The sequence below is a fragment of the Erithacus rubecula genome, assembly GCF_903797595.1.
Source record: "Erithacus rubecula genome assembly, chromosome: 1".
NCBI lineage: Eukaryota > Metazoa > Chordata > Aves > Passeriformes > Muscicapidae > Erithacus > Erithacus rubecula.
In genome coordinates, this window is record NC_136658.1 from 40,450,638 (window position 1) to 40,477,005 (window position 26,368).

At 38.9% G+C, this 26,368-nt stretch overlaps 1 protein-coding gene across 2 annotated transcripts in view; it reads right to left on the reverse strand.

The window, feature by feature from the left end:
- Window positions 1-5,925: 5,925 nt before the first annotated feature.
- Window positions 5,926-26,368, reverse strand: part of GUCY1A2 (guanylate cyclase 1 soluble subunit alpha 2) — a 136,142-nt gene continuing 115,699 nt past the window's right edge. The window contains exons 7-9 of one of the 2 annotated variants that reach the window (XR_013775450.1): window positions 25,130-25,284; window positions 12,602-14,437; window positions 5,926-12,563 (exon numbers count right to left, since the gene is read on the reverse strand). Coding sequence is in view for 1 of the 2 variants with exons in the window: in XM_079314962.1 (XP_079171088.1) it covers window positions 14,230-14,437; window positions 25,130-25,284 (363 nt within the window). In the remaining variant the exon portion in view is untranslated. Of the gene's footprint in view, window positions 14,438-25,129; window positions 25,285-26,368 lie in introns of both variants that reach the window. The other variant, XM_079314962.1, reaches the window with a different exon arrangement.

A 26,368-nucleotide genomic window follows, 5' to 3' on the forward strand; every position in this document is an offset into this window, starting at 1 on the left:
GAAAGCGAGATGTCAAGTCACAGCACAGTGCAGGCACGCTGCTAAAAGACAGTCTGGGGTACTCTGAGAAGGCTGCTTTATCCTTCTGCTGCCTGGTAGCAACATACCTGCACGAGTTTTGTAAAGTTTTTTCTTCTTGTTGAGGCCTTCTGAGGCTTTGAAAACAGAAGGGTAAAAAAGGCAAGCTGTCCTCAGTTACACTTTGAGAGTTGTATCGCCAAAGCCTACTCAAAAGGAGGCAAAAAAAATTAAATTAAGAAGTATCAATAGAAGTGGGACAGAGCAAGGCTGTTTTGTTTCCTCTAAAGAAGGCCCAGGCTATTGGCACTGTTTGCATTTGCTAGTAAATAGAACTGGCTTATCAGGAGGAGATTCAGAAAAGGCATTCACTGATCTCACTAAGCCTGCAAGATTTACAAATAGCATCTGCTTTTCCATTTCCCAGCAATATACAGAGAAAGACCCTCTGCTGTACGCAGGTCTGTGTAAACAGTTAGACACAAAACAGTAATTTTAAGACAAGAAGAATAAACTTTAGATTACATTTTTTTTTCAGAAGCTCATAGGATCAACAGCTATCAAGACATACATTCTGTTATAGGAAGAGCAGTACAAATGTTAAAGCTTTTAAGACCGTATATAGTTCACTGCACACACAATTTTCCCATGGCCTACACATATGGCACATCAAGTTTTTACATAGACTAGTATTAATTAATTAATACTGAATTTTGAATGTGTAACACTGGTGCTGCAGCCTTGAATAACTTCTTCAATGCCACAGCACAGGCTTGGTTAGTACATACATCATGCACTTCAACTGCTCACATCCAAAGACACAAATGACGGAACCAAACTTTACTGGTTTTTTTTGTTTTGTTTTGTTTTGTGTTTTTCAAGTAGGTAAGTCTTTGGTTAGTAATAAATTCAGTTGGTTTGGGGAAGCAATCATAACCGAAGTAGCAACTTTCAAACAGAGGTACTTACAGGAACTTCCAGACCACTAAGTCTGCCAAACAAATGCCAACAAAAAAACTGAAATGCAGCATGTGATAGTTTGTATGGACTCTGCTTCTGTTGGCAGAAGGATTACTTTGCTGAACAGCTAGTTACAGGACAAGTAATCAGATGCAATTTTGCAATTAATTCCTTGACTTCAGCAGGGGAAGATCCTGGCTTATATGTTTTCTGAGCTTTTCTGTTCATGCCATCTGACAGTAAAACTCTAACCTGCCCCATCCCTTCCCAATAGATCATGGGTTGATATTTTAAAATAATGTTCAGATTTATAGAGTACTAAAATTAATCTCTTAACCATTAAGTTGACAGAAATCTCTAGGGACACTGCATTAACTCCTGTGTGTATACTAAAATGAAAATACTGTTGTTAATGAGATTATCCTTTGTCTGCAAGAAATTTTATACAAACAGGTTCAGGTTCACAAACATTTGAGTGCTCTAAACCCTGACAGAGCTCTAGTACTCCTTAATGGCATCCAAGATTGTTTTAATGCAAAGCAACCATTGTTGGTAGTGCAAGGTTGTGTAATCTTATTAGTGCAGAATGCTTGCACAAGTCTCTTCAGATAAACTTCATAAGACAACACTAAAACAGTATTACAGAACTACACAAAAAGCATTTGCACCCAGGGGATGGATATTTGTCCATTTCCACAGGAGTGCAGGCTTTGAGGTGGTCAATCTTCACATTTTAGGAGGACCAAATATTTTTATCCAGCATCCAGAACAGCAAAGTTTGAAACAAGACAAGCAGCAATTCTCAGCATTCATAAAGCTCTAATGAAAACTGCACCCTACTGAACAGTTCTGTCCCTTTGTTCTGCTATCAGTAAATGTCACACCAGCAACGGGTGGCTCATAACTCTTCCTAAAATTCCCACTCCCACAACTAATCATCATGAACTCAAGTGAAAATCCATCTTCCTACAATAATCCAACTTATCTTCCCATATGTCTGGCTCTGTTATTACAGATGTTTGCGTCCACTTTAGATAGGAATTAGCCCTCAGATTTTACTTTGGCAACATTGAAATTAAAGGGAAAAGTTGAAAGATACAACTCTAAGGCATCAAAGTTAATTGTCCTCCAGCATTACTTTCAGAGGAAATGAAGATGAGCCTGAATGAATCACCAGTTAAATCACCAATTTCAGCTGATTCCTGGAAAAATGTTTAAACAAGTATCAGAAATTACTTTCCATTCACATTTTCTTGAATTTCATGACTCCTGATTAGAAGGGAGAGGCAGAATCACAGTCACAGACAACTGGAAAACTGTTATCACTTCTTCTAGGCAAGATATTGCATGCAAAGTTCAGTATGTCCTCAAAGGCTTTGGGAAGAGACTGAACCATGACTTGTTGTGAATTTCATGCCAATAATATTAGTCTGTTTTGCAAGTTTCTCCTTATTACAAATTAATCCCACTGAAATATATAAATATAAACCACTAGATTATTTTTAGTAGCATTCAGCTCCTTGTCTAAGGTTGGCCATAGAAGCAGAGCAAAGTGGCAAAGAGAGAAAGGGGATTATTCATGGCTGTGAAATAATTGGTTGGACTCTCCAGGATGGTGATCTGAGAGTGCTTTAATATTTATGTGTTGCACCCATGAATTGAACAAACAGAATACACACAGCCTCCTCAAAACACTGTGGGATACTGCAAAGAAGAACTTTTGCAGAATTTTAGTAACCTGGGAAATGTTAAACTTTTATCAAGAAGGAATGTAGTCAGTCCTAGCAGTGGAGCCCACCATATTCAGGGGAAAAAACCCAACTAAAAGAAACAGTTACTGTTGTCTGGAAAATACTTATGTCATTACTCTCTGGGCTTTAAAGAAACTGAAGCTGAAAAACTGAAGGGATGAAGATGACCATGCTTTTCACTGAAGTAAGGATGGATGCTAAAGGTGCATGATTTGGTTTAGAGTAATCCCAAGGGTGGGTGACAAGATATCCATAATATCTCAAGACAGCTATCAGATATATTTTGCATATATTTTGTATTATTTATCCCTAACCATATTTCTACAAATTTAAGCAGTCATATCATGTTCTGTAAAACACAAAGCATGCCGTGGAATGTGTACATAATGCAAAGGACATGGGATGCAGATAACTGCTGGTGCTGCTTGTCCTGACATTTCTGTTCCACCACTGAACCCTAACACCCTGATAATAATGGTACACACTGAATGCCTGATAAATGGCATTGATGCTAATTCCATCTCAAAATCAAGATTACTCTTGACCTCTTTTACAACGAGGACTTCTTCAAGAACAAAATTTGCAAAAAACCCCCCTAGCTTATAAGACAATGAGCACAAATACTTTACAAATATTTTTCACAGTGATTTGCTTTGCTGACATGGGTTATTATTTATACCCTACACTTGTCACTGCCTCAGATCTGAAATGCAGAGATCTTATAACAGGTGTGCAGAAAAGACACCTACTATAGAAAGAATTTCTAAAGAAAGTGATGAAGGTTATTCCTGAGCTATGCATAGGTCATCTTGTGAATACATAAATAAAAAGAATTACTTAAGTCATAGTAGAAACTGACTTCCAGCCTGTATCCAGAAGAATTTTTCACTTTGACCAAACAGGCTGAGGTTCCCTATCTGCAGTGGATTGCTGCTCCTCCAGGGTCATACGCAGTATGGTGGAATTGCCCTGCTGCATAAAATAAGTATTTAAAGAAACATGATGAAGTGGTTTGCTTTGTTTAGTTTGTTAAATCCATGCAAGAAGTAATATGTACTTGCAAAATCACAGCAAAGAAGAGCATTCTTTAAAATGCAAATGTTTGAGGCAATGGAAAATTACCCACTTTTTAGTAAAGATATGCTGAGGTTTGGAAATTTGCTTTCACTGTAGCTCTGTTATTAGATTTGGGCTTTGGGAGTTTAGTTTTTATTTTTCAGTTGAATAAGTTTAACAATAAATTACCTCCTCCTCCCTCCTGCAAAGAAGATGGAAACGTCAAGCCAAAAACTTATTTTTCAGTATTCAAATAATGGCTTTAACATGAATTTCAGTCATAACTTGAGGTACTGAACTTTGAAGGGACTGATTCAGCAGACAAAACAGAAACTGTAAGGTGGATTTAGAAGGTGAATAAAACAGAATTAAGACTAAACCTTGTCATTCTTCTTCTTTGTGATTGCAATTGTTTTTGATGTAATTTTATGGCTAACTTGCTTTCAGTTGAGCATTTTTTGTTGCTTTTTCTCCAGATGAAAATGTATGAAATTTTGACGTACCTTCACCTCTATTGCTGAATTCACCCTTCTCTGGCAAGCCCATAGTGTCTATTTTTAGCTCCACGAGCTACTAATCCAGTTTCTCTGACAACTGCAATTTGTTGGAAGAAATGACTAACGTGACGTCGTCTCAGAGCTATGAGCCCATTTGAGAAATCAGCATCTTAGCTGACCTTTAAAGCAAGTGAGAAGAATGTGCCTGCAATTCCACAGGGTTTGGATTTCATTATCACAGCAGTGTGCACGAGATGGGCTGGCCCTGCTGCACAATTCTGCCTCTCTGTTTTGTTTTCCTGGTAATTATAGAAACTGCTCACTGTGCATGGAAAATCTGCAAGGTTTCTCAGCTCTTGAGGACAATACTATTTCTAATCCTTTTCTCTGGAGAGTAACAGTTCACAGTGTGGAGGACTGCATACTCTTGATTCTTCTCAAGAGGAACTTTCCCACGGACCATGACCACAGTGAGAATCACCACAGATGTCAGGATCAGAATGGCAGCTGTTCCTCCCTGGTTCAGAGCCCGACACAAGCTCCTCTTGGAGAATCTGAGTATTCCAAGAGAACAACACAAGTATGATTCAGGATGGGTCAAAGAGAAGCTTTAGTAACCATGATCATTGTTAGTTTTAAGTTGAAAGGAATGTTCTTTTAATTAGAATAGACCCCCTATCCAGATTTCTAAACCCTTAAATATTAATAATTTTATCATCACATCCCTTTGAATCTCTATCTGAAGCCTGGCCCTTGCCCCAGTGTCTTTGTCTCCATGAAGTTCTATTCTTTGCATCCTCTCATTTTGAAACAGCAGTGGAATTCATCTCACCTACAGCATGGCACATAATCTGAACTAGTCCTCCACCTCCACACAGTGTCACTTGGGAGGAAAGAGAAGAGCACATCTAAGGCAGTGGTTAATCTCATCCCTAAGACTTTCTCCAGGACAGCTTAATCTTTGAAATGCCAGCATGTCTGCACTGACTGTAGAGGGAACTGACCTGAGTAGCTGAGACCAGACAAAAGTTTTAGATACCTAAATGCAGATCAGCTGAATTTCATTTATATTTACAGCAACTACCCATATCCTTGGTTCTCTAGAGGACCCCATGGCAACTTGGGCACAGTGAGACATAAGAATAGTAAGGAATATTCTAACTTCAAAGACATTAATGGCTGCAACCTAGTGAAGTTCTAATTTTCTGGCAAGACAGTATAAATGTCATGTATTAGGATAGGAGTTTTGTCTAGAATGGGTTTTGTTTAGACTTCAGGAAAAGGCACAATGCTGTCCTGTCAGTAAGCACATTTAAAGCTTGGCTTTGGGATGCTTTGTATCTCTTACTAAGCTCTCAACAACTGAGTTAAATTTTGGGTTTACCCAACGTGACCTGCACAGCATTTCAGCAGAAGCTGCTGGGTAAAATGCTGCTTCCTTGGAAATTCACTACAGACAACTCCTGGTTGAATGTGCATTTGAAAACTCCATATAGAGGACTGTTTCTGAAAGAAGGGTGTGACCTGCAGATAATCTCATTGTACTTTTTTATGATGATACAACAGTATTAGAAGCTTTCTCTCTATTTAAGTATTTCCTAACAATACTTACCTACAGAGCAAAGCAGTCTCATTTTTTTAAAAAAAACTGCTAACATTTATCCCTATATACTTTTGAAAAGACATTCTTACTACCATCTCCAAATTTCCAGTTGGCAAAGTACCCCACTCGCCCTGTTTCACATCCAGTGTTGCATTCATTGTTGAAACTCATGGGGGAATTCTTATTCCTACCTCCAGAAAAGCCAAAAAATACAAAAAAGCAGGACACTCTTTACATTTTGCATTATAGACTTCCTAGATTTTCTTTCCCCCCAGCTCACCAATTTTTCTCTGTAAGTAGATATTCAACACTTACTTAAAACAAAAAACTCAAAAATTATGCATTTCTCATGCAATTCCACTAAAACTTTAAGGATTATAGACCCTAAAATTCAACCTTACACCCTCAGAGTTCTTGACACTACGTGCAATACTTTCTTGCACTTTGTATGAACAATCTCTGAGTCATCCAGCTTCCAGAGAGAGGAAAGCTAACATCAGCACCACATCTATGTACAGCTGCCCTCTCCTACACACAAACTTCACTTTCTTCAGATGCCTCTTATTTATACACTTGCAGGACATACATGAAATTTCCAGAGAGAATGTTTATACACCCAAACACTGACAAGCACATGGGACTTTACTTAAAAGGAGGATTTCTAACCCATATTTCCAAAACTAATTTAGGCATTTAGAACCTCAGGATCATGCAGCAAAGTAGGATTCAACTTTCAGAAAGAGGTTATGTTTAAGCAGAGAAAATAGGATTGAGAACTATGCCCCTTAATGTCACTTTAAAAATTTCACATGCTTCTTTGTAGGAAATGCAAATAATCTGAACTGGGAAGCCATGCTTTCAGTGTACAGTTTTAGAATTATTTCAATCAACCAGAAGTGCCATAGAAACTTCTAAAATAAATATACCTGTCAGCACCTCCTTTCTCTTTCCCATATGATCTGTTCTCTCATGCAATGGCTCACATCTAAAAAACTCTCCTTGATGGTTATTTATTCCTAAGCTTGTTCTTTTGCAATAAGTTCAGAAACTTTGATATTGATTTAATAGTATGTTCTAACCTCATTAGGGAAGGAAAAAAAATAATACCCTAGGGATGTACTGGTAATAAACAAATGCCAAAATGGATTAAATAGTATTTGCCCTCTGTGGGTATTAATCAGTTTTAGCATCTATTTACTGCTGTGTATTACACAGAAGTTATCTATTGTATACACCCTCCTGGTTTATAACTCCTATTTATCATTCCTGGGTATATCTTACATCAATTACCTGTATTTCTTCCCATATTCCTAGGATGTGAGATTAGTCTTACTCAGTGGGCAGTCTTTTAAAATACTGTTTATATCCAAAACTCTTTCCTAATTCTGGTCTATAGTTCTGATTCTGCTCTTCCTTATTTAAGTAAGTAACAACACATACTTTTAGAAAACTAACAAAAAAACACACCACCTCAAAAAACCTCATTAAATGCTCTACTCTCTGATAAAAAGGATGGAAGGACAAACAGTACATGTCAGGGTGTTATTCTGCCATTTAATGTCCCTCTGAAAAGCACTTTGTTAAGGTGACAGGTGTTGTACAGGAGCCTACACAGAAGAGATTAGCATGGCTTTATTTATTGCTTCAAGAGTAGTCATTAGAGAGTATTGCTAAGGAATAATTGCCTAGAAAACAAGAAGCTCAATGACACCTTTTGCTAATGAAAAGTTAATTTTGAGCCTACAAATTCACAAAAGCACAAAAAAATGTGTGGTAATGATAACCTGGCAACTATCTCTCTGTTCTTTAGAATCCATATATGCTATCACCACCTTGACTACAGGATAAGGTTTATGCAGGCATTCTGGCATACAGTTCCGGTGAACGTGGCATACAGGTTTTGCATAACTGAGCTAGGGGCTCAAATCTCAAAACCTTTTCTAAATCACACTCCTAATGGCATCCCAGAGCTGTGATTGGCAGTGCTGGTATCATATGCAAAGGGTGGGTTCAGACACGAGGAGGGATGTGCAGAACCGCAGTAGCCCACGTTCCTGACAGTCACCATGGCTACAGTGGTAACATTTTATTTATCCTGGAATATGCTTATCCATCCCTCTGACACTTAGTTTGATTCCATTTATTTTGGCCAGTGCAGGATGCTGGAAAGCAGCACAACAGACGATCTGAGACACAGCACTTGGGCTGAAAAGAATCGAATTCATTGGGATCAGTCTCACCCATCTTGGCCATCTTGAAAAACAGATGTCTAGGCTAAGTTTGCCATCTGTGGTCACTGAGAAAGTGACTCAAGGATTTAGGGAGCCTCATACTCTTTCCAAAGCAGAGGGGACAAGTGCCTGAAGTGCTTACCTGTCCTCCGGTTTTCAAAATAAACTTGACTGCTGGATGCCAAAGAGGGACAGCCAGCTGAAGGCACTGCTGCAGCCAAGGTAATAAGCATGTCCCTCTTGATTCATCTTAATTCCACTGCCTCCTTACTAGCCAGGGGAACACTTGCTTCTCTGAAATCCTCTCTTTTTGTTTGAATTAAAACACGTTCAGCCGCACTCTGACTTTGGAAACTAAAATCCCTGGAGCGAACAGCTGGTTTAACATCTGCCTCCACTGATCCTTTTGTTAAGGCTGCCAGCAAAGTTGCCACTTTGCATCACATGTTATATTGGGATCCTTAATGTGAACCCCAGCCCAGAGGGAAGCAGGTTGAGATGCCTGATGCTGTTTTCAGAGCGACACTAGTGTTGCTAGAGTGACACAGTGACACTAACCTGGACCACAGATAACTGGAGGTCAACCTTTCTAAGTCACAGGAGCAAGTTAGCATCTGCAGAGGTGAATGATCCATTGCCTGAGACTGAATTCCTGCATTGCTCAGTCTCACTGCTTCTCTTGCTTTCAAGCATGATTAACAGCCAAGCCACAAAAGATCAATCATGTATATGAGGTTAAACACTTCACAGATTTTTCTTGTAAGCCTACTCATGCATTGCAAATTAATAGCATCGTTAAGGAGTAACTCCTATCTGCACAGATAAATTTGGTGCATGTGGAAGCTAAAAGCATGCCACTGGTTGTTAATGCACTGAGCTCACCCAAACCCACCAGTGATAACTTTCACTGTGGTCTTTTCCCTCTCTAAGGATGTGAGTGCTTGCTGTGTCACTGCAGCAGTTTTGTCTTTGCTGCAAGAATAAGATCAGCCCTTTAACCCCAGTTATTCTTTAGACATAAGCAGACGTGTCAACAAAATATGCTAATTAGAACAGTAGGAATTATTCACTACATCACACACAATGTGCTAAGGGAAGGAAAGTGGAGGTCTTTTGGAGAGCAGAACCCTGACCAGGAGCAGGACATAGCATGCAAGATGATGGAATTATTTACAGCAGCAGAAGCCCATCAACTCCTAATTGTTGAGTCTACAGCACACTCAGCACCTTCAATCCATCCATAGCCTCCCCTGTCACTGGCACCCTCAATCCTGCACAGCATTATGAATAATGTATTACCTTGAGGGAAAGGAACCAACTGTCTCTGAGTTTGACAAGCTTTTTTAAGCTTCTTGTTTTGTTTCTTATTTAAGCATGCTGCTATTTCCAATACTACACATGCACAATTTTGCAAAAGATCACCAGAATCCAGAAAGGAAGCCAGAAGCTCTGAGACTGCATTTGGACAGGAAACTAGCTCTCCTCAGTGAGCTCTGAGCATCCAGCAGAAGTGAGACAAGAAGAAGAAAACCCAGATGTCCTAAATTTACAATGCTTCTGCTGGATTACAGAGTCCTGGACAGGACCATGTGCATGAAGCATGCACATGGGACAGCTTGTGGCAGCTGAAAAATCAGAAGCTGTCCAGCAATTCAACTTGCCCCAACAACCAGTGCAGGTCTCAGATTCATTTGCAATTCAACACAGCAGTTTTGGATGCTACTTTTTTCCCATTCATTTTTAAATTGCCTGAGAGAAGGATCTATTCAGAGAGAGAAATACACAATGTGAAACTGGTTATCAGAGTTTACATCTTAGTGCAGTGCTGATACTTTTAATTGCATGCAGCCTGTCATGGTTTTGGACAGTTTTTTTCATACAGGAAGAAATGGAAGATGGATGTTAAATATGCCCAGTGCTGCTGTTGGGCTGGGTAGGGAACACCAAGCACAGGAGGAGATAGCACTGTGAAATGGCATCTGCACACACATGAACTGCCACGGACTGCTAATGACTCAATCACAAGGATTTCTTCAAAAAGGCAATCCCCACACAAGATTTCCAAAGTTTTAAGAGCTTTGGCTTTCTGTTTGCAGAGGCATGTTTCCAAGCTTCAAAACAGATCTGAAACTGTATGTGGGAATGAGCAGAGAAGCCAAAACCACAATCACAGTTAATGACTATTGGCTCTCTGGAATTAAAAATGAAATATCCTTTGGGATCGTGCAAGAAAACCACACTTTGAGAGTCCTGGCTTAGGAGCAATTCTCCCATGCAGAGGCTTTTGTCTTTGAGTAGCTAATTTTACCAGAGGGATGCAGAACAAAATTTATGCACCACCCTACCATTTCAACACTATTTCCTTTTTGCTCTGAGTTCATGATCCCTATGAACTGCATCACAGAAAAGCCTGTGTGATGGGGGAGCTTCAAGCAGATGGAAAAACTTGACACAAGATCTGTAAAAAGTGTTCTGGGGAAACGACTGTGGAGTCTCTTTACTTTGATTTTTGGCCTCCTGATTTTTGTGCAAGAAACCAGCCACAAAGAGATTGATCGAGCCAGCTAGGAGGGCTCCTCACATCACCCTCCCTTTGCCTTGTACATGCAGTACAAAATAGACCTCCTCCCTCTCTCTTCAGAGAGAGTGGATTTGTTCTGCACAGAAACCCAAGACAGTAAAAGTGGCTACTTGCAGCTACGTGAAGAAACACAGAATTTAAATTCTTACTAGAGGAATCAAAGATCATCTGTTCTATAGGAAGTAAAATGCTGAAAGAAAATTCCAACCTGAGTATATGATTTCTGTAACCATTCCAGCACCTCTAACCTCTCCACCTCATCATCTCAAGGTACAAAATTCTGAGAATCTTTCTATTTGTGAAGACAATTTCAGGAAAATGAGAACCTTTTCCCCATCACTAAAAATAAGTGTTGTCGGAGAAATGTTGTCTGACCAGCATCTAATTGACATAAAAATATCAATCTTGATAACAAGTTTCATTTAACTTTGTAAAGGTGTCCAACAAAATAAGCTTGCAACCTGATAGGAAAGGCAGCAGATGTAACTACTAATTTAGGAAGTGCAGAGAATTTGTTTTATGCTTTCCTCACACTGACATAGAAAAATGTCCCCAGAGGCCACACTTTTTCATTAACATCCCTCATCATAACACAAATAACACAATACTTAGCATCTGTGCAGCAGTTCTAGATATGTTACCTTTTCATAAGCTTATGAAAAACAAAGACTGAATATTTTTATACAGTCAGTGTACTCTACTCTTTGGGGAGCTAGATGATTTATTTGCAAACACTATCAATGTATCCATGGTGATAAGAATACAAATTTTCAATTTTCACACAGATCTCTCTGGTTTGAGATTTCCTTATACAACAAAATGTCTCTGAGAGCATGAGGGTGGTTTTGATTGCTACTCCAATTTGCTAACAAAGCTAGCATTTATCCATCATTTGCTATGAAAATGTTTCCATTGATCAAGATCAGGTACAGAATTAACCTACCCATTTCTTATTGGCAACTGTAAGAGATAAATTATTGAACTTTTGGTCTAAACCTCCATATTTCTACTCTTCACATAGGACTGTGAATGGTGAAAAGAGAAAAAGCTTGGCCAGATAGGTTGAGACTCTGACATCAGCACCTAGTGATGAACAATGAAGATGTGCCAGAGAAGACAGAGTGAAATCTAAATCCACTAATGACTATTTGAAAAAAAAAATCACTCTAGGGAACTAAGTCATGACATGAGAACTATGGATTTATTAGCTGGGAAGTGGCATTCTTCTTCCAGTGGTGAAACATGAACTTTGATCCATTTATGATTCTTACACATCTCAGTGGTGTTCCCAGGGTAAAAAATGCAGGCTACATCCTGTGTATGTGCAAACTAATGGCTATAAGCTAAAACTTGTCATCCTGTACAGGAAATGCTCAGATTTGTAGTTTGGATGGAAATTCCACAACCTCAAGCTTGAACAGTTTTTGTAAGTAATTTTTCAGATAGGCCACAGAACTTCATATGCTGTTTATCAAGGTAGATAAAAAAATGATTCCTCTAATCCCAAGAATGCTCTAATACCAATGGAAGAAATCTTTAACATCAGTATCCCACTACAAAATGAGGGAATTTGCATTAAAACAGGTCTCTGGGCTAATTCCCATGCATCTACCCTCTCAGGCAAGGAAAAACTGACCTTGCATAATAAGTTCAGATGTCCTCAATCTGCTGAAGTCTGTAAAGGTTCAAGACAGTTCTTTCTCATCCAGAAAGGCTTCCTGGAAAGGAAGCTTGAAATATATTCAGCACAGGCTAGCAGTGTCATGCTGACTCACAGGGGCTACTGGTAAAAGGGCAGAAATAGAGAACTGTCATTCCCTACACAGAAAGATCCAGCTGGATAATCTCAAAATGTGGTGGAAGTTACTTACTTATTTTCAAGAGGTGCCTCATCTTATGACTACTAAATCCATAAGCAAGCTCATTTCTGTTCTTGATTAGAGAAATGAAGAGTTTATCATGCCTACTAGTTGCTGCTGAGTCTTACCTTTGATTAAAGTGATTAAAGGCTCATGTGCAGCTAAGCCACTCTGGAATCATGGCACAGATTTAACTAACAACATACAAGCCCAGAATAACATCACCCAGTCCAGTATGATCCAAAGGCAGCACAACCACACAGGAAAACTGACCACCATCACTTATGAAAAAGAAAACCTGAGAAATAAACAATGCCTGAAAATGTGCCAGATACACTTCTTGCTTGAACTTGTTTAACTGAAGACAATACTACTATATTAATTTTCAACAGCAAAGAATTGCCTTTTTTTAAGATTTTATTGTCTTGGACTAACAAAAATCTTGAACTGCCATTTGTAGTAAACCTGAAAAGTACTGCTTTTCCATTTTTGGTGCTTTTTCGATCTTCACTAGATAAAGCAAGGGACTTGCAACCAATCCAAGTTTCCCAATGAGCAATCATTATTAAGAGAATGGATTTTCAATAATAAATCTGAACTAGGAGCACAAGCCCTATTAACTAATGTGGAAAACCAGCATCTAGAGAGCTTCCAGTGTTTGTTGGAATTCCTCAGAATAAGTTTCCACAACACCAAATTTTAAGAAAAGTTCAGGGCTTCTACTGAAAATCAGTTTGGCTGATAGTTTAGAGGGAAAACAAGTCGCACTGAAGAGAAATTTTCTCTTTGTCCACACATTGACCTTCTGCACTTTGTTTACATTGTCCTGGAAGGACTGGACATACAACATTATAGGACAAATACTGAACATTATTTTATATAAGAAGACAGTGCTCAACTAAAGCTTTAGCATAAAAACCATTTAAAGTGATTTAGCAAAGTTGGGGTTTTATTCTGTAAATATTGATTTTTTTTTTGTTGCCAAAAGTCAAGAAATGCCTTCTTCCCACTTGTATAACAATAAGGTTTGATAGGTAGAATGTATGAAATATACAGTAACTTCTGAAAAGCTATCTAAGCTCACTCAGCTTACAGTATGTGGAATGTAATTATCCAGAAAGTGAAATATGTATAAAAATAGGTAAAATTCCTACAATATTTGTATTGAGTCATAATTCCTCCTGCCAGGAAGGTTACAATAGCTCTACAGTATATGTATGAAATGCTTGTTCATAAAGTTAAAAAACATCATTACCTTACTGAAGAACACATTAAATACAGGAATGCATAATCAGAACTGACTCTCAATTCTGCTTAGCTGGTGCAAATCTACAGAGAACCATCATCCTTTCTGCACAAAACAAGACCAACCTCCAATCTGAGCATTGGGGTTTTGTTCTGTTGTTTTGTTTGCCATAGAGGGGCCAGACTGAAGTTTATGAAAGCAATTCCTCTGGAAGTGGAAGGACATTGTTTAATATTTTTTTCCCATCTCCACTTTGTTTACTGACACCAGTTACCCACCTTTTAAAAGTGATTATTGCCTGACATTACATGGAGCTTTTTGCTGCCCATTGAGAAGAAGGCAGTGCAACACCAAGAACCTCCAACTGCCCTGCCATGACCCAGCTCTGGGCTTGTGCTTTTGGACGAGTCTTTGATCTGCAGCAGGCTCATAGGCTGGTCTCCCGCAGGAACATGGTGCCGATGTTGTAGGACACCTTCCTCACCCTGGCAGATGTGATGGAAGGCTTGGGCGGCTTCTGACCACTCCTGACCTCCAGGAAGTAACAGATCCCAGGAATTTCCTTTGGAAAGTTTTCTGGAAGCTCTTCACGGGAACGAGGGATAAAAATAAAATTTTCTTCCTTTTTCAAAAGCCTGGAGAAAAACAAAACAGAGGGATATAAAACACCGTAAAAACATTTCAGAAAGGTCCCTTTGGAAGAGGTGGATCCTATGTGCAACAAGAAAAAAAATGAGTTTGCACTGTTACCTAACATATAAAGAAATTCTAAGTCAGGATCCTCAGCTGATGTATATGAAGTTATTATCATTAACTTCAAGGAGCTCTGTTGACTGAGATCAGGTAGCTGAAGGGATGCTCAAAAAACATTCTCTGAAAATCAGTGTCAGCATTCAGAAAGTAATGTACCAGAAAGAGAACCAAATTCATAATGATAGATGTTCAGAACATAACATTTGGCTTAATTAAAACACTTCAGTCTGGCCAGTTGGGCAGAAATTAACATTTCAGACTGATGGCTACCACCAGGTTTCCTGCTGGAAGGCAGGTATGAGGGTGGCAGTGCTTGGGAGCTCTCTCAGATAAAAGCAGGGAGGTCAGTTTGAGCCTCTCTTACACTCAGTAGTATTGTTTTTCATAAACTGGGCTCAAATACAGCAAATCCGACTTCAACAGCAGAATCAAATCTGACACTATTCATCAGCAGTACCCATGGGTTTCACCCAGGCTATTTGGCTGGGTCACAAAAGGATCCAGGTTCCCTGGATCCACAAAGCCACCTCCTGGCACACCTTCTCAGCTGGTACAATACCACAGACATGACTCTGTTCCCTTCTGCCATCTTAGCCAGGGGCAGAAATCTCTGTCTGGTTAGACCTGAAAATTTAGGGCATCCTTATCAAGTACCTTCCCTAGAGCTAGGTGGACTTATAAAATACGGGAAATAACTCTATACATTTTCTTTTTGTTTCCAATTAATAAATTAAATTAAGTTAGTGGTATTCAATCCCTTGCAGCATTGGAAAGAGCAGTTTTGAGACAATGGTAAATTCTGAGCACAGTTGGATATACAAAAGCATTCCTTCTCTTTTCCCTCCAACAATATTTATTCTTTCTCTCAATCAGTTTGAAGCTTAAAAACATAATTGGGAAAAACTTTTTAAGTTTCCAGGGAATTTTGTAATAGGTAGATTATTTAATGTCTGTAAAGCTGATTTCTGGAAAGCAAATGAATGAATGAATCCCATTGCCAGGAGAATTTTCAGGATTATCAGCATATGCAATGGTACTTCCTTTACTGAGTATTTTTCATGAGTTTTGCATGAGACAGTCTGTGTGAGCTCACTGACATATAAAGGCATTTTCTCTCCAGCTTTTAAATAATCTCTTGATTATATACCCAACAAAGTTTTTGCCTTTGAACTTCTGTGGAGAACTTTATTTAGTGTGTGGTTTGAAGGCCCAAATTGTCAATTTTATGATCAAAGTACTGCAATCTTTTCTAAATTGCATGAATGTTTGTGGAGGGCTCTACAGAGAAGATTCTCTCTTTTCATCTCTGCAATGTTGGCAGTAAATATTTTGTATTGAAGGCTTAATATGCTGAAATAACTCTTCACAGCTTCCCAAATCAGATTTCTGCACGTAACAGCTGAAATTTTAGAACTTTCTGAGCTAAATCTGTAAACTTTCACTGTAGCCACTCTTCCCCACACTGACTATTCACTACAGAGCATCCAGCCTTCCTAAAAATCAATGGTTTCCTCATCAGAGTCTAACACGATTTGATTTTAATGACAGTCACACACATCCAAAACTGTAAAATATATCTATATTCTTTGATTCAGGTCAGGGCTGACACTAAAATTAGTTGATATTTTATACTACTTCCTCACAGAAAAAAAAAGAAGTGCAAGATACTAATTACACATCTTATTTTCACTTGTTTTGTGAATTGTAACTTGGTTACAATTACATGCTCCAGGATTGATAGACATCTAGGAACAATCTTTGAAGATTCCTCCAGTGCTGTGGCTTGTGATAGACTCCACATTCCTGTATTAGATTATAAAATGCACTGCTTGAATCAGCCTCTAACCCTCAGAAATCGTCCAGCTGACCTTCACTGGGATAACATTTCAGCTCTCAAGCAAGCCTGGCAAGAAATTTTTGTTACCAAATGTTAATGGAAGTTACTTATGATTATATTCTATCCAACTTAATTTACACTTCTAAGGGGGGAAAAAAACCTGGCTCATAGGATAATACTATTAGAAAGATTTTCATCATGATGAAAATGACTTGTTAGCTTTCTGCTAAAAAAAAGGTTCTTCAAATTCCTTAAATAATGTTGGTCCTGACACTTGACTTTCCAATCTGAGAAAGAGATCATAATCCAGAAATTGCCTCTGATTCCTTACATCTTTGTGTATATACTAAAGAAACAAGTTATCTCCAAATTCTCAGTGCATACCAGTGAGGATATTTTTCTGCAAAATCTTCCCTCTTACTTTCAGGCCACGTGTGATGCTAAAAAGAAATCAATAGCAGTTGATGGGCATTTCCAAGTGTATTGAATTCCTTTTTATGGGAAAGAACCCCAAAGGATCCTTGTGCCAAGCAGGTGAAGGAAGGGGGCACAACCCCAATGCTGGGCTGACCTTGGCTGGACACCAGGTGCTCGCCAAGCCACTCTATCCCTTGCAATCCATTTTTTGTGCTTCCTCTCTGGTTCAGGAGAAGACTCAGTGTAAAACCTTCTGCTCTGGAACATTCCCTGGGTGGTGGCACCCAGTTCTGGTTGGTTGCCTCACCTTGTGGACCATTCTCAGAGCACTCCTTTGTGAACAAGTCAGACTGCCAGTTGTGAAAGCCTGAAAGAACAATCTACCCCAAGAGCAAAATCTTACCCTTCACCTTCAGTAAATTATATTGCAGCTTAAACTGTATAAAAAACGTCCCCAGATTGTCCCATATTCAGAGAGCTTAAGCTGAAGTTACACAACCTCCACAGTTCAAGAATATTCATATAACAACTAGTCTGAAAATATCCCAAAGCATTTATCTTAGCTCTGCTTTCTGAATCACTTCTGTGAATTTCCTTTCAGGGCACATGGCAAAGGATATTTTTATAGTAGGTTTTTCACAGGTTCAAAATTCTGAGTTCCACTCACGTAGCTGGATACACAATTTACAATTCAGAGCTCAAATTGTGAGGGTCAGGGTACTCAGGCAATCCTATAAGTCGCTTGAAATTAGGTCTGCCCTCAGCTTGTCTTTTTCGTTGATGCTTCAGGGGAGGAAGAATATCTTAAACACTGATTTGCAGTTAATCAACTCTAACACCTTCTCTAACCTGAAATCTTCCGAAGTTTTTAAAATTCTTGTTCTGTCCCTTCCTTGGTAGGAAAACTCTTGTTTTCAGACAAAAAGAGATAGTATCTGAGAATTATCCTTTGGGGTTTTTTGGGGTTTTTTTTCAGTTCCTTCATTTAAGAAAAACAAAAATCAGGAGATCTGTGAATGAAAATTGGGATCATACTGAGTGGGAACCTTGAAGAAGCTTTTAAAAGCTGTAGCTCTTTCTTCACATAGATAAAATGATACAGTAATTATATATCAAATGATCTTGGCAAGAAAAGTCACATCTTCATCAGTGTTTCTATATTCAGAAAACCATAGAATCACTGAATATGCTGAGTTGGAGGGGACCCATCATGAATATCAAGTCCAGCTCCTGGCCCTGCATAGGATCATCCCCAAGAATCACACCATGTGCCTGAGAGCATTGTCCAAACACTTAGTGAACTCTGCCAGGCTGGTGCTGTGACCTCTTCCCTGGGGAGCCTGTTCCAGTGCCCAAACACCCCTGGGTGAAAAACCTTTTCCTGACACAGATTCATGCCTTTTTCTTGACTCCTGTTACCAGTCACAAGAATGAAGAGATCAGTTCCTGCCCCTCTGCTTCCCCTCATTAGGAACTTGCAGACTGCAATGGGGTTTCCCCTCAGTCTCCACTTGTCAAGGTATAAAACATCAAGTGACCTCACCACTCCTTGTATGTCTTCCCCTCCAGACCCTTCACCATCCTTGCTGCCCTCCCTTGGACACTCTCCAATAGTTCAGTGTCTCTTTTATACTGTGTCACCCAAAGGTGCCCCCAGCTCTGGAGGTGAGGCTGCCCCAGCTCAGAGCAGAGCAGGACAATCCCCTCCCTTGCCCAGCTGGCCATGCTGTGCCTGATGCCCCCAGGACAGGGCTGGCTCTCCTGGCTGCCAGGGCTCTGCTGCCTCATGCCCAACTGCCACTGACCAGGACCCCCAGGTCCCTTTCCATGGCTCTGCTCTCCAGCATCTCATTCCCCAGTGTGTCTGTACATCCAGAGTTGAACCATCCCAGGTGCAGAATTCCGCACTTGCACTTATTAAACTTAGTATGGTTCACATAGCCCAGCCCTCTGACTTGAAGTCAAAAAGGTGATTGCTCATCTCTCTTTGAACAAACAGAGACTTGCTATTGCAGAATTATTTGTTGCAAAGCCCTCTATAGTGAGTGAATATTTCCCATGACAATTCTTAACTTCTTCCATGTCCACAGTTTTTCTCTCCATCTCTCAGAGATTCCAGACTTCTGTGCTTTTCACTGGATTGCTGAATCAGAGCACAAAAGCACCCACTTAGAACTAAACTTCAGTGTGAAATTTTCTTTAGGAAAATCGGTCTGTATAGACCAAAGTTGAACAAAATTTCTAGGAGAAATATAATGCTCTACAACAAAGGAAACTATGCACTGCATTCCTAAACATAGTATACAAGAAGAAAAGCACACTGGCCAGGTCAATCTTCCATAAATACTTTCTTATCAACCAAAGGAAAAGGTTCTTTCTGCCTTAACTCTAAAAGTACTGTAAAACTTTTAGTCAGCCTTGTTCACATCACCCCATTAATTGGTATAATTAGGAAAATCTAATTTTAATGGCTTTCCAAATAGGCTATGAGAAGACTGTCTCCTGTTGGTGTGCTGCTCCCTTCCTCTGTGGCAACAACTGTTGCCTGTTTCGCCAACTGGGCATCCTCTTGATAACATAAACCAGCTCATTTGTTTCCATATGAATACAGATAGTGAACTATTACCACACTCATTAGAAATTTAGGAAGGCTGCTCTCAAATTACTCCGTATAAACATATGAATTTGCTATTGTAATGCTAAAAATCAGTGCACTTAGTTCTAAACTTAAGCTAATTTAAATTTCTCTCTCAGTTTCTGTACATGCTACAAACATAAGGAGACTGGAAAGAAATCCCTGACTACATCTCTACCTAATTAATTGCACATTGCATTTATTACTTTTTAAACTATGGAAGCTAGTGTATTGGTGCTTCTTCTTCAAGAAGGTCAAGAGTGGTAAGGTTATAAAAGATTATGATTTTTAATGGAATATATTGCATTCCACATGCAGCTCAGCATGGTGAGTGTCAGTCTCTGACCTTTAATACTTCTCTTTCTCACCCACCCAAGTAAAAAGAATACTGGGTTTCTGCTCTCTGTTTGGGCCATCAGAGACTCAGTGCACAGGTTTGGTACTAAAAGGCCTCAGGCTTTACATTGATGTAACAGTGCTGCCTGGATTTTTCCAGGCTTGAGCTTTTTGTAGTTTTAACAGTTATATAGCCAACAGATGACTTTTGCCTAAACATGTTTTGGCTTTAGATTAACTGTGTGAAACTGTGGTGTAACATACACTGTTAACTACTGAACAGTGATCTACACACAGCTATGTGCGTAGAGTGAGCCTTGAATAACAGTGAACCTTGAACAAAAATAGAATCACAAAGCACAGACAGACACCTGGGGCCCAAGGACCACAATCACAAAACACAGTGATCATGGGGGTGCAGCCTCACAGAGGCAGGTGACACTGGGAGCAGAAACCCAAAAAATACCCAGTGAATTTTGACTATGCTTCTAAAATTAGACTAGCAATACTTTTTTGTGCCCATGAATAAGTTGCATTCCCAATCTTTCCAAAACTAAATTGTCTGTCCACCAACATCTCTTGAAAACATACATGGTAAATTGACCAACATAAAAACAAAAACAGTCTTTTAAAGGATGCTGAGAAATAAAACCTGAAGTAATCTGAAAAGCCTCTTTGACCAAGCCCATTGCTTTGACCATATGAGGCAGAAAAATATAGATGTAGAGATAGTTATAACCTCTAGGAGAAATAATACATATAAATAGATATAACCTGTAGAAAAAAGAATTTGGTAAAAATAAAAATCTATAAGGAGTTTAAAGAAAAGTCATATTTTAATTTGAAATCTCTGTAAAGAGGGAAGTAGAGAAATGCTTCTTAATTGCCTAGAACTTCTTTCATACAACTTTCTGTGAAAGAACTACTAAAGACCTACATCAGTTTTAATCAATTTTAAAGGCTGAGAAGCCTTTTGTGCAGATGACCACACAATGACCTCACCCAGCTCAATAAGGAGGTGCACCTGGGTTGCCCTCTCTCCTAAATCAAGATAAAGATGTGGGACACAGGCTGTTCATCTTTACCAAGCTCAGGTCCCAGATGCATTGCCCAGCATGTGATAATGGAAAGTATCTGTACCCAGCACTGAGTGCCAGAAGCACATTCTCCACAAGAGAAATACATGCTGCAAAAGACTAGAGGTAGAAAGTAGAGGGAAAAAAAGAATTAATTCTTAAATAGGAGTTACTTGACAAAGAGGAACAACTGTGTTTACCTGCTTTTGATAACTGCCTAGAAATCCCAAAGCATTACATTATGACACTACCAGGAAAACAGGATAAATGTGGATATATAATATTAATATCTCATAAAAATCATTATTAAAGGCTGAAACAAAAAAACTAAAAAATATTTCATTTCTCTCCTGTGCTGAAGAGTCTCATAAATCTTACTGTGCTTCCTTCCTGACTACTGGAAAATAGGGTAATTCTATTAAATTCAGAATAATGTAGATGAATTAAATAAACTTATTTTCCTATTCTTTCCTGTCCATATGTTCAAATAGGGATCAATCTGGGATGCTCAACTTCCTCTCCAGTTTTTTACATTTTTTCCTGGAACTTTTACCAGTGCTATTCCATTGATTTAATTTCACAATGCTCAGTGATTCAAATGGGGCTCTGTGACCCTTGTGTCCAAAGACCTGTCTGCATCAAGAGAACAGGATATTTCAAACAGAAGTGATGTTTCAGATACAAAAAATGCAAAGTCCACCTTTGTAAGAGGTGTTAATTCACACATAGCAGAGCTTGCCCAGGCAGGTGTAACTGGAGCAAGGCTGCCCCATGCTCACTGCTGCTGCCAAGCAACAAGCATCACACCTTGTACTTATAATTTTAGACTCTGATTTAGGCAGATTACAGGCTTGAAGGGAAGTGTCTATAACCAATAATAGGTATTCTGAAGTGTGATTATTATTTGAATGCTGATGGCACTTTATGATGCATAATCTTTATTGTAAAATGAAAGCTGGTAAGTATTTGGCATGTTTCCAGGACCTGCAGGCTTTATAAAATTTGTATCACAACTTCCATCAGTGCCCATGGTAGACAAAAACACTTGATGATAAATGCCAGTAGTTTAATATAATTGAAAATTCTGTTGTTTTCATACTGACTGCAAAATTATATACTTTGGAAAACACTGATTCTTAGATAACAGAAATATTAACAGCAGATTAACAAAGTGCACAGCAGCACAGTGTCATCAAATAGAAGCATTTAATAAAATATAAATTCAAATACAAATGCATTTCAGTTTGTGATGAATCATATTTACACACAATAAATATATACTCATACAAATTATATTTAAGAAAAGTTATATATGGATGCATCAGATGTCTGCTTTTTGATTCAGACACCATCAGGACATTATGTTAAATCTCACAGATCACTTTCAGAAACTCTGAATAATTCTGCCCCTTTGGGTATTTTGTAACTGCAGTCTCTTCTGGCCACTGTGTCAACAGTGTCATTTCTTGACTTCTTCCCTGTTTGTTTTCAAGCTTTCAGCTATGCCAGAAGGCATGGTTTGAAATCAACTTTTCAAGGTGCCCCATGTGCATTCATTTAATCTTTCCACATCATTTCCCAAGCCTGTAATATAAAATTGTTCCTGACCTGATCACCACTATTTTAGCCATTCATCTTGCATGATAACTGCATCTCATGCAAAAATATTTTCTGGTCATTTCTGCTTCCTTCACTTGTAACCATGTGTCTAGCCTGTGACTTCCACTGCAAGTTCTCCAAATCAAGCACTGAATTTGTTCAGCACATTGTTAACAGCAGATTGCTTACTGAGTGCAATAATGAAGATTTAAAATACCAATAATTCTGTATTTTGTTGTGTATTGTTTTGCAATTTCATGTTACACATTACTATATAATCAGTCACTTTTTTACCTTCTCCCCTTTTTGAAGCAACATCTACATTGATAACTTTCTGCAAGGTAAGTACAGACATGAAGGTCACATGAGGAGAAAGTTCAGCTATCTTGAAAAAAAGTAGTCCCATTCATACTAGATTTCTAGGATTAAAGGGAAATGAAAAAAACTGTAGATCTATTTTTGATACAGCCTGAAAGATATGCAGGGTGGGAAGATCTGACCCACATTTTGGTACCTAGAACTCAGTAAGAACACTCTCCAAGATGACTCACATCTGACCTGCCATGCTACAATACCCCCAGTGGCAGCCAGGCAGAGGTGAGACACAGGTAAAGACAAGCCATCTTCTCCAGGAGCCAGAAAAAGGGCAGCACAAACCCACAGATTCCTAACAAGCTCCATACACAAACCCTTAAACCAACTTTCAGAGCAGTCCTTTTATCAGCATTGTAATGAAAAGAAAGTACAGTCACAGAACCTTAGAACTGATGGGGTTGGTGGGGACCTTTACAGCCCTTCTAGTCCAACCCACTTGCAATGAACAGAAACATCTTCAGCTAGATCAGGCTGTTCAGTGATGACCATAAATTTGTGTTCTCACAGAGGAGATGCTGTATCACTCAAAACCAAATTCAACACAACTGGCACTGTGCACTGTACATGGAAAGTGACTCTGGCCCCAGCAAGAAGGCAGTTTTGTGCACCACAGGTCCAACCAATACTCTCTAGTTATCTTTCCATAAAGCTGATTAGCTCACCAGTTTCTGCTCTCAGGGACACAAACATGAGCAAGCAACACCACAGCCCCAAGTGAAATCACTGCCCTGAACCACATTTGTGAAGCATTCTCTTTTGGGAAAGTATGGACTCAACTTCCAGAATATCTTGAAGACTATCTTTGGTTGGAGAACAGGACTTTATAAAAGCTGAACCTGCTCAAGAAAAGTCCAGTTCCCTGTCACAGGGCCTTGGCCATCTTTAACCACACCACAAACCACAAACCAAAGTTCCTGCTGCCATGTTATTTTTGTAACTGGAGCACAAATGGTAAATAAAATTCAAAAAGGGCTTTAGAGGGTTCCTCCTATCCCACTGTGGATGACTAAGAGGTAAAGGCTGTAGAATGCTGTGTATGGAAGGTCTCAAAACCAATTTATTTTCAAATTATACTAAGTTCCAAACAGAAATTTCCTATATGTTTATTGAATTTATTTTTAATTAAATGACAATGTTTTCTGTAAGCAATTATAGATTGGATTTGGATAGATTTGGAGAAATAGATTGTCTTTCTCTTGCATGCTACCAGACAACTGTATGAATCTATTTCTGTTCACTTTATGATACAAAGCCTATTCAGTTATTCTAGCTCTTGCTCAATTTACATTTGTTTCATTCTCAAAATATGATCTGAAGTGAACGGGCTTTTCAGAAGAATATGCACTAGTTTAATTACTTTTAACTTTAATTTCTGACTGATTCATACTTTAGCATAGCAGACACTTCAATACTTGCACAAAGAAATCCCATTTAAAAATTTTATTTACACAGATAGCTATGGGGGAAAAGAACTGAGATTCACAGTTCTGAATAGGAAAAAAATAAAGAAAGAAAAGCAATATTGTTGGAGCAACTGTGTAGAGATTTACCACACAGTCTCAAACTTCACTTCAGAAAATTACTTCTGATACAGAACACTGGAAGATTGAGATATCCTGCCAAAAAAAAAGTGAGTGCATCAGCTGTAATCTAAGCAGTAGAAATTCTAATAGTCAAACTGTCAAATTTGAACAATACAGAACACCTTTTTTATTTAGGAGCTGTTCCTCATAACCAGATTTAATCAAGCCTTCTCTCCATTTGCATAATTTCTTCAAAATGCTAGGAATAACGCTTTGCCATTTTCATTTTTTTTTCCTACATTATGAGAATGCTTCTATCAAGTGTGTCTTTACAGTGCTAAATAAGAAGTTTTGTCTTGAAGAAAGCATTAAATCTCTTTGTAAGCTTGGCCTTACTGGCAAAATTAGTCCTCCTCCTGAGACAATGGAAGCATGCTTTCTCTCATGAACAGTGTTTAGCAGGTGGAACCCAAATCCTCAGTCAGAAGCTGTAATAGTGGATAAAACTACGTTGCTTTGGCAGATACCTCCCCCTTCTTCTGTTGCATTTTATTTTAGGCAGGAATGGCTGGCTTTTCTGTTGTGCCTCCTTGCCTCCAGTGCCTCAACTCTGCACATTCTGATACAGACATCCCCAAGCAACACCTCTTTCCAGCTGTCCTGATGCTGTATCCCTACCAACTTTCTGTTGAATTTCACACACACACGCTACGAGATGGAACTGAGAACAGGCTGAAATAACACCAGCAGGATAGGACAGGGTTAGGAGCACTTACTGGTACGTGGTGGGACTGACATTGATGCGGCGTGGGTGACTTCCTGACTCGAACTTGCTTGCCAGGGTGACGTTGTTCCCAAAGAGACAGTAGCGTGGCATTCTCACTCCAACAACACCAGCCAGCACTGAACCTGAGTGGATGCCTATCCTCATCTGCAAAGAAACATGAGATCCACGTCAGGCTGCCTCTCTGTGCCACCAGTGGTAATGTCATCAGCACTCATCTACAAGCAAGCCTTTCAGATAAAGAATAAACCAAAGTAGAAAGAGTGAAGTGGAAGAAAACAGGCTCTTCTGTTCCTCTAGCTTAAATCAGATGCACTTAAAAAAAAATAAGAACAAAAAGATTGTTATCTTTTCACTAAAACTATTTTCTTCTGTGCACATGTTCTGCAGACTATGACAGCAAAAACAGAAATCATGAACAGAATAGGATGGGATCATCCAGAGTTACTGCAATATCAGCCATCTAATTACACAAATAAACACATTACAGAGGTTATTTTTGCCACCACTTCTAACACAGGCTTTAATGTAATACCAAATTTTTCTCAAACTGGCAGAAAGAGTAGTTAAGTGGAGTAAATGAATAAGTTACTTTTATCTCCCCCATATTTTTCTTCCAAACTCTTCAAGGTCTAAAGTCTTTCTCACTTTGTCAGGCAGAGAGGTGAGAATGTTGAAGACTGAGGCACCAATAATTTTAAAGGTAATTTTATCCTCCTCAAAATAAGGAGGAACAAATCCCCAGCAAATTAAAACACCCATGTGACTATTTTAGCAATCATCCCCTGTAACTGTCTGAGATCTGGCAACTCATAGACCTGTAAAGCTCAGAGTCACCATCCAAGTTTCTTCCAGAGTGAATTATCAGAGATTTATTCTGCATACATTCTAGCTAATAATTGTGTTTGCCAAGAAAATAATTTTTACAGATAGGGAAGTCTTTTTGTTTTGCTAACTTTGTAACAGTGAAAAATGGAAAAGAAGGTAATTATATCTTCTGAGGATACTCTTGCTCATAGCAATTGGGCTGCTGCAAAACACAAGGTGAAGGAAATAAATAGCAGCTACTAAGAGGGTCTGATGGAGTACGAATGAGTGACTTATCTAACACTGTACTCAATATGGTCCTCTGACTTACTTAACTCACAGTTATTGCACTGTGCTTTTGTCCATCAGTTTCTATTATTTTTAATAACAAAATACATATGGATTCAAATACAAATTTAAAAAA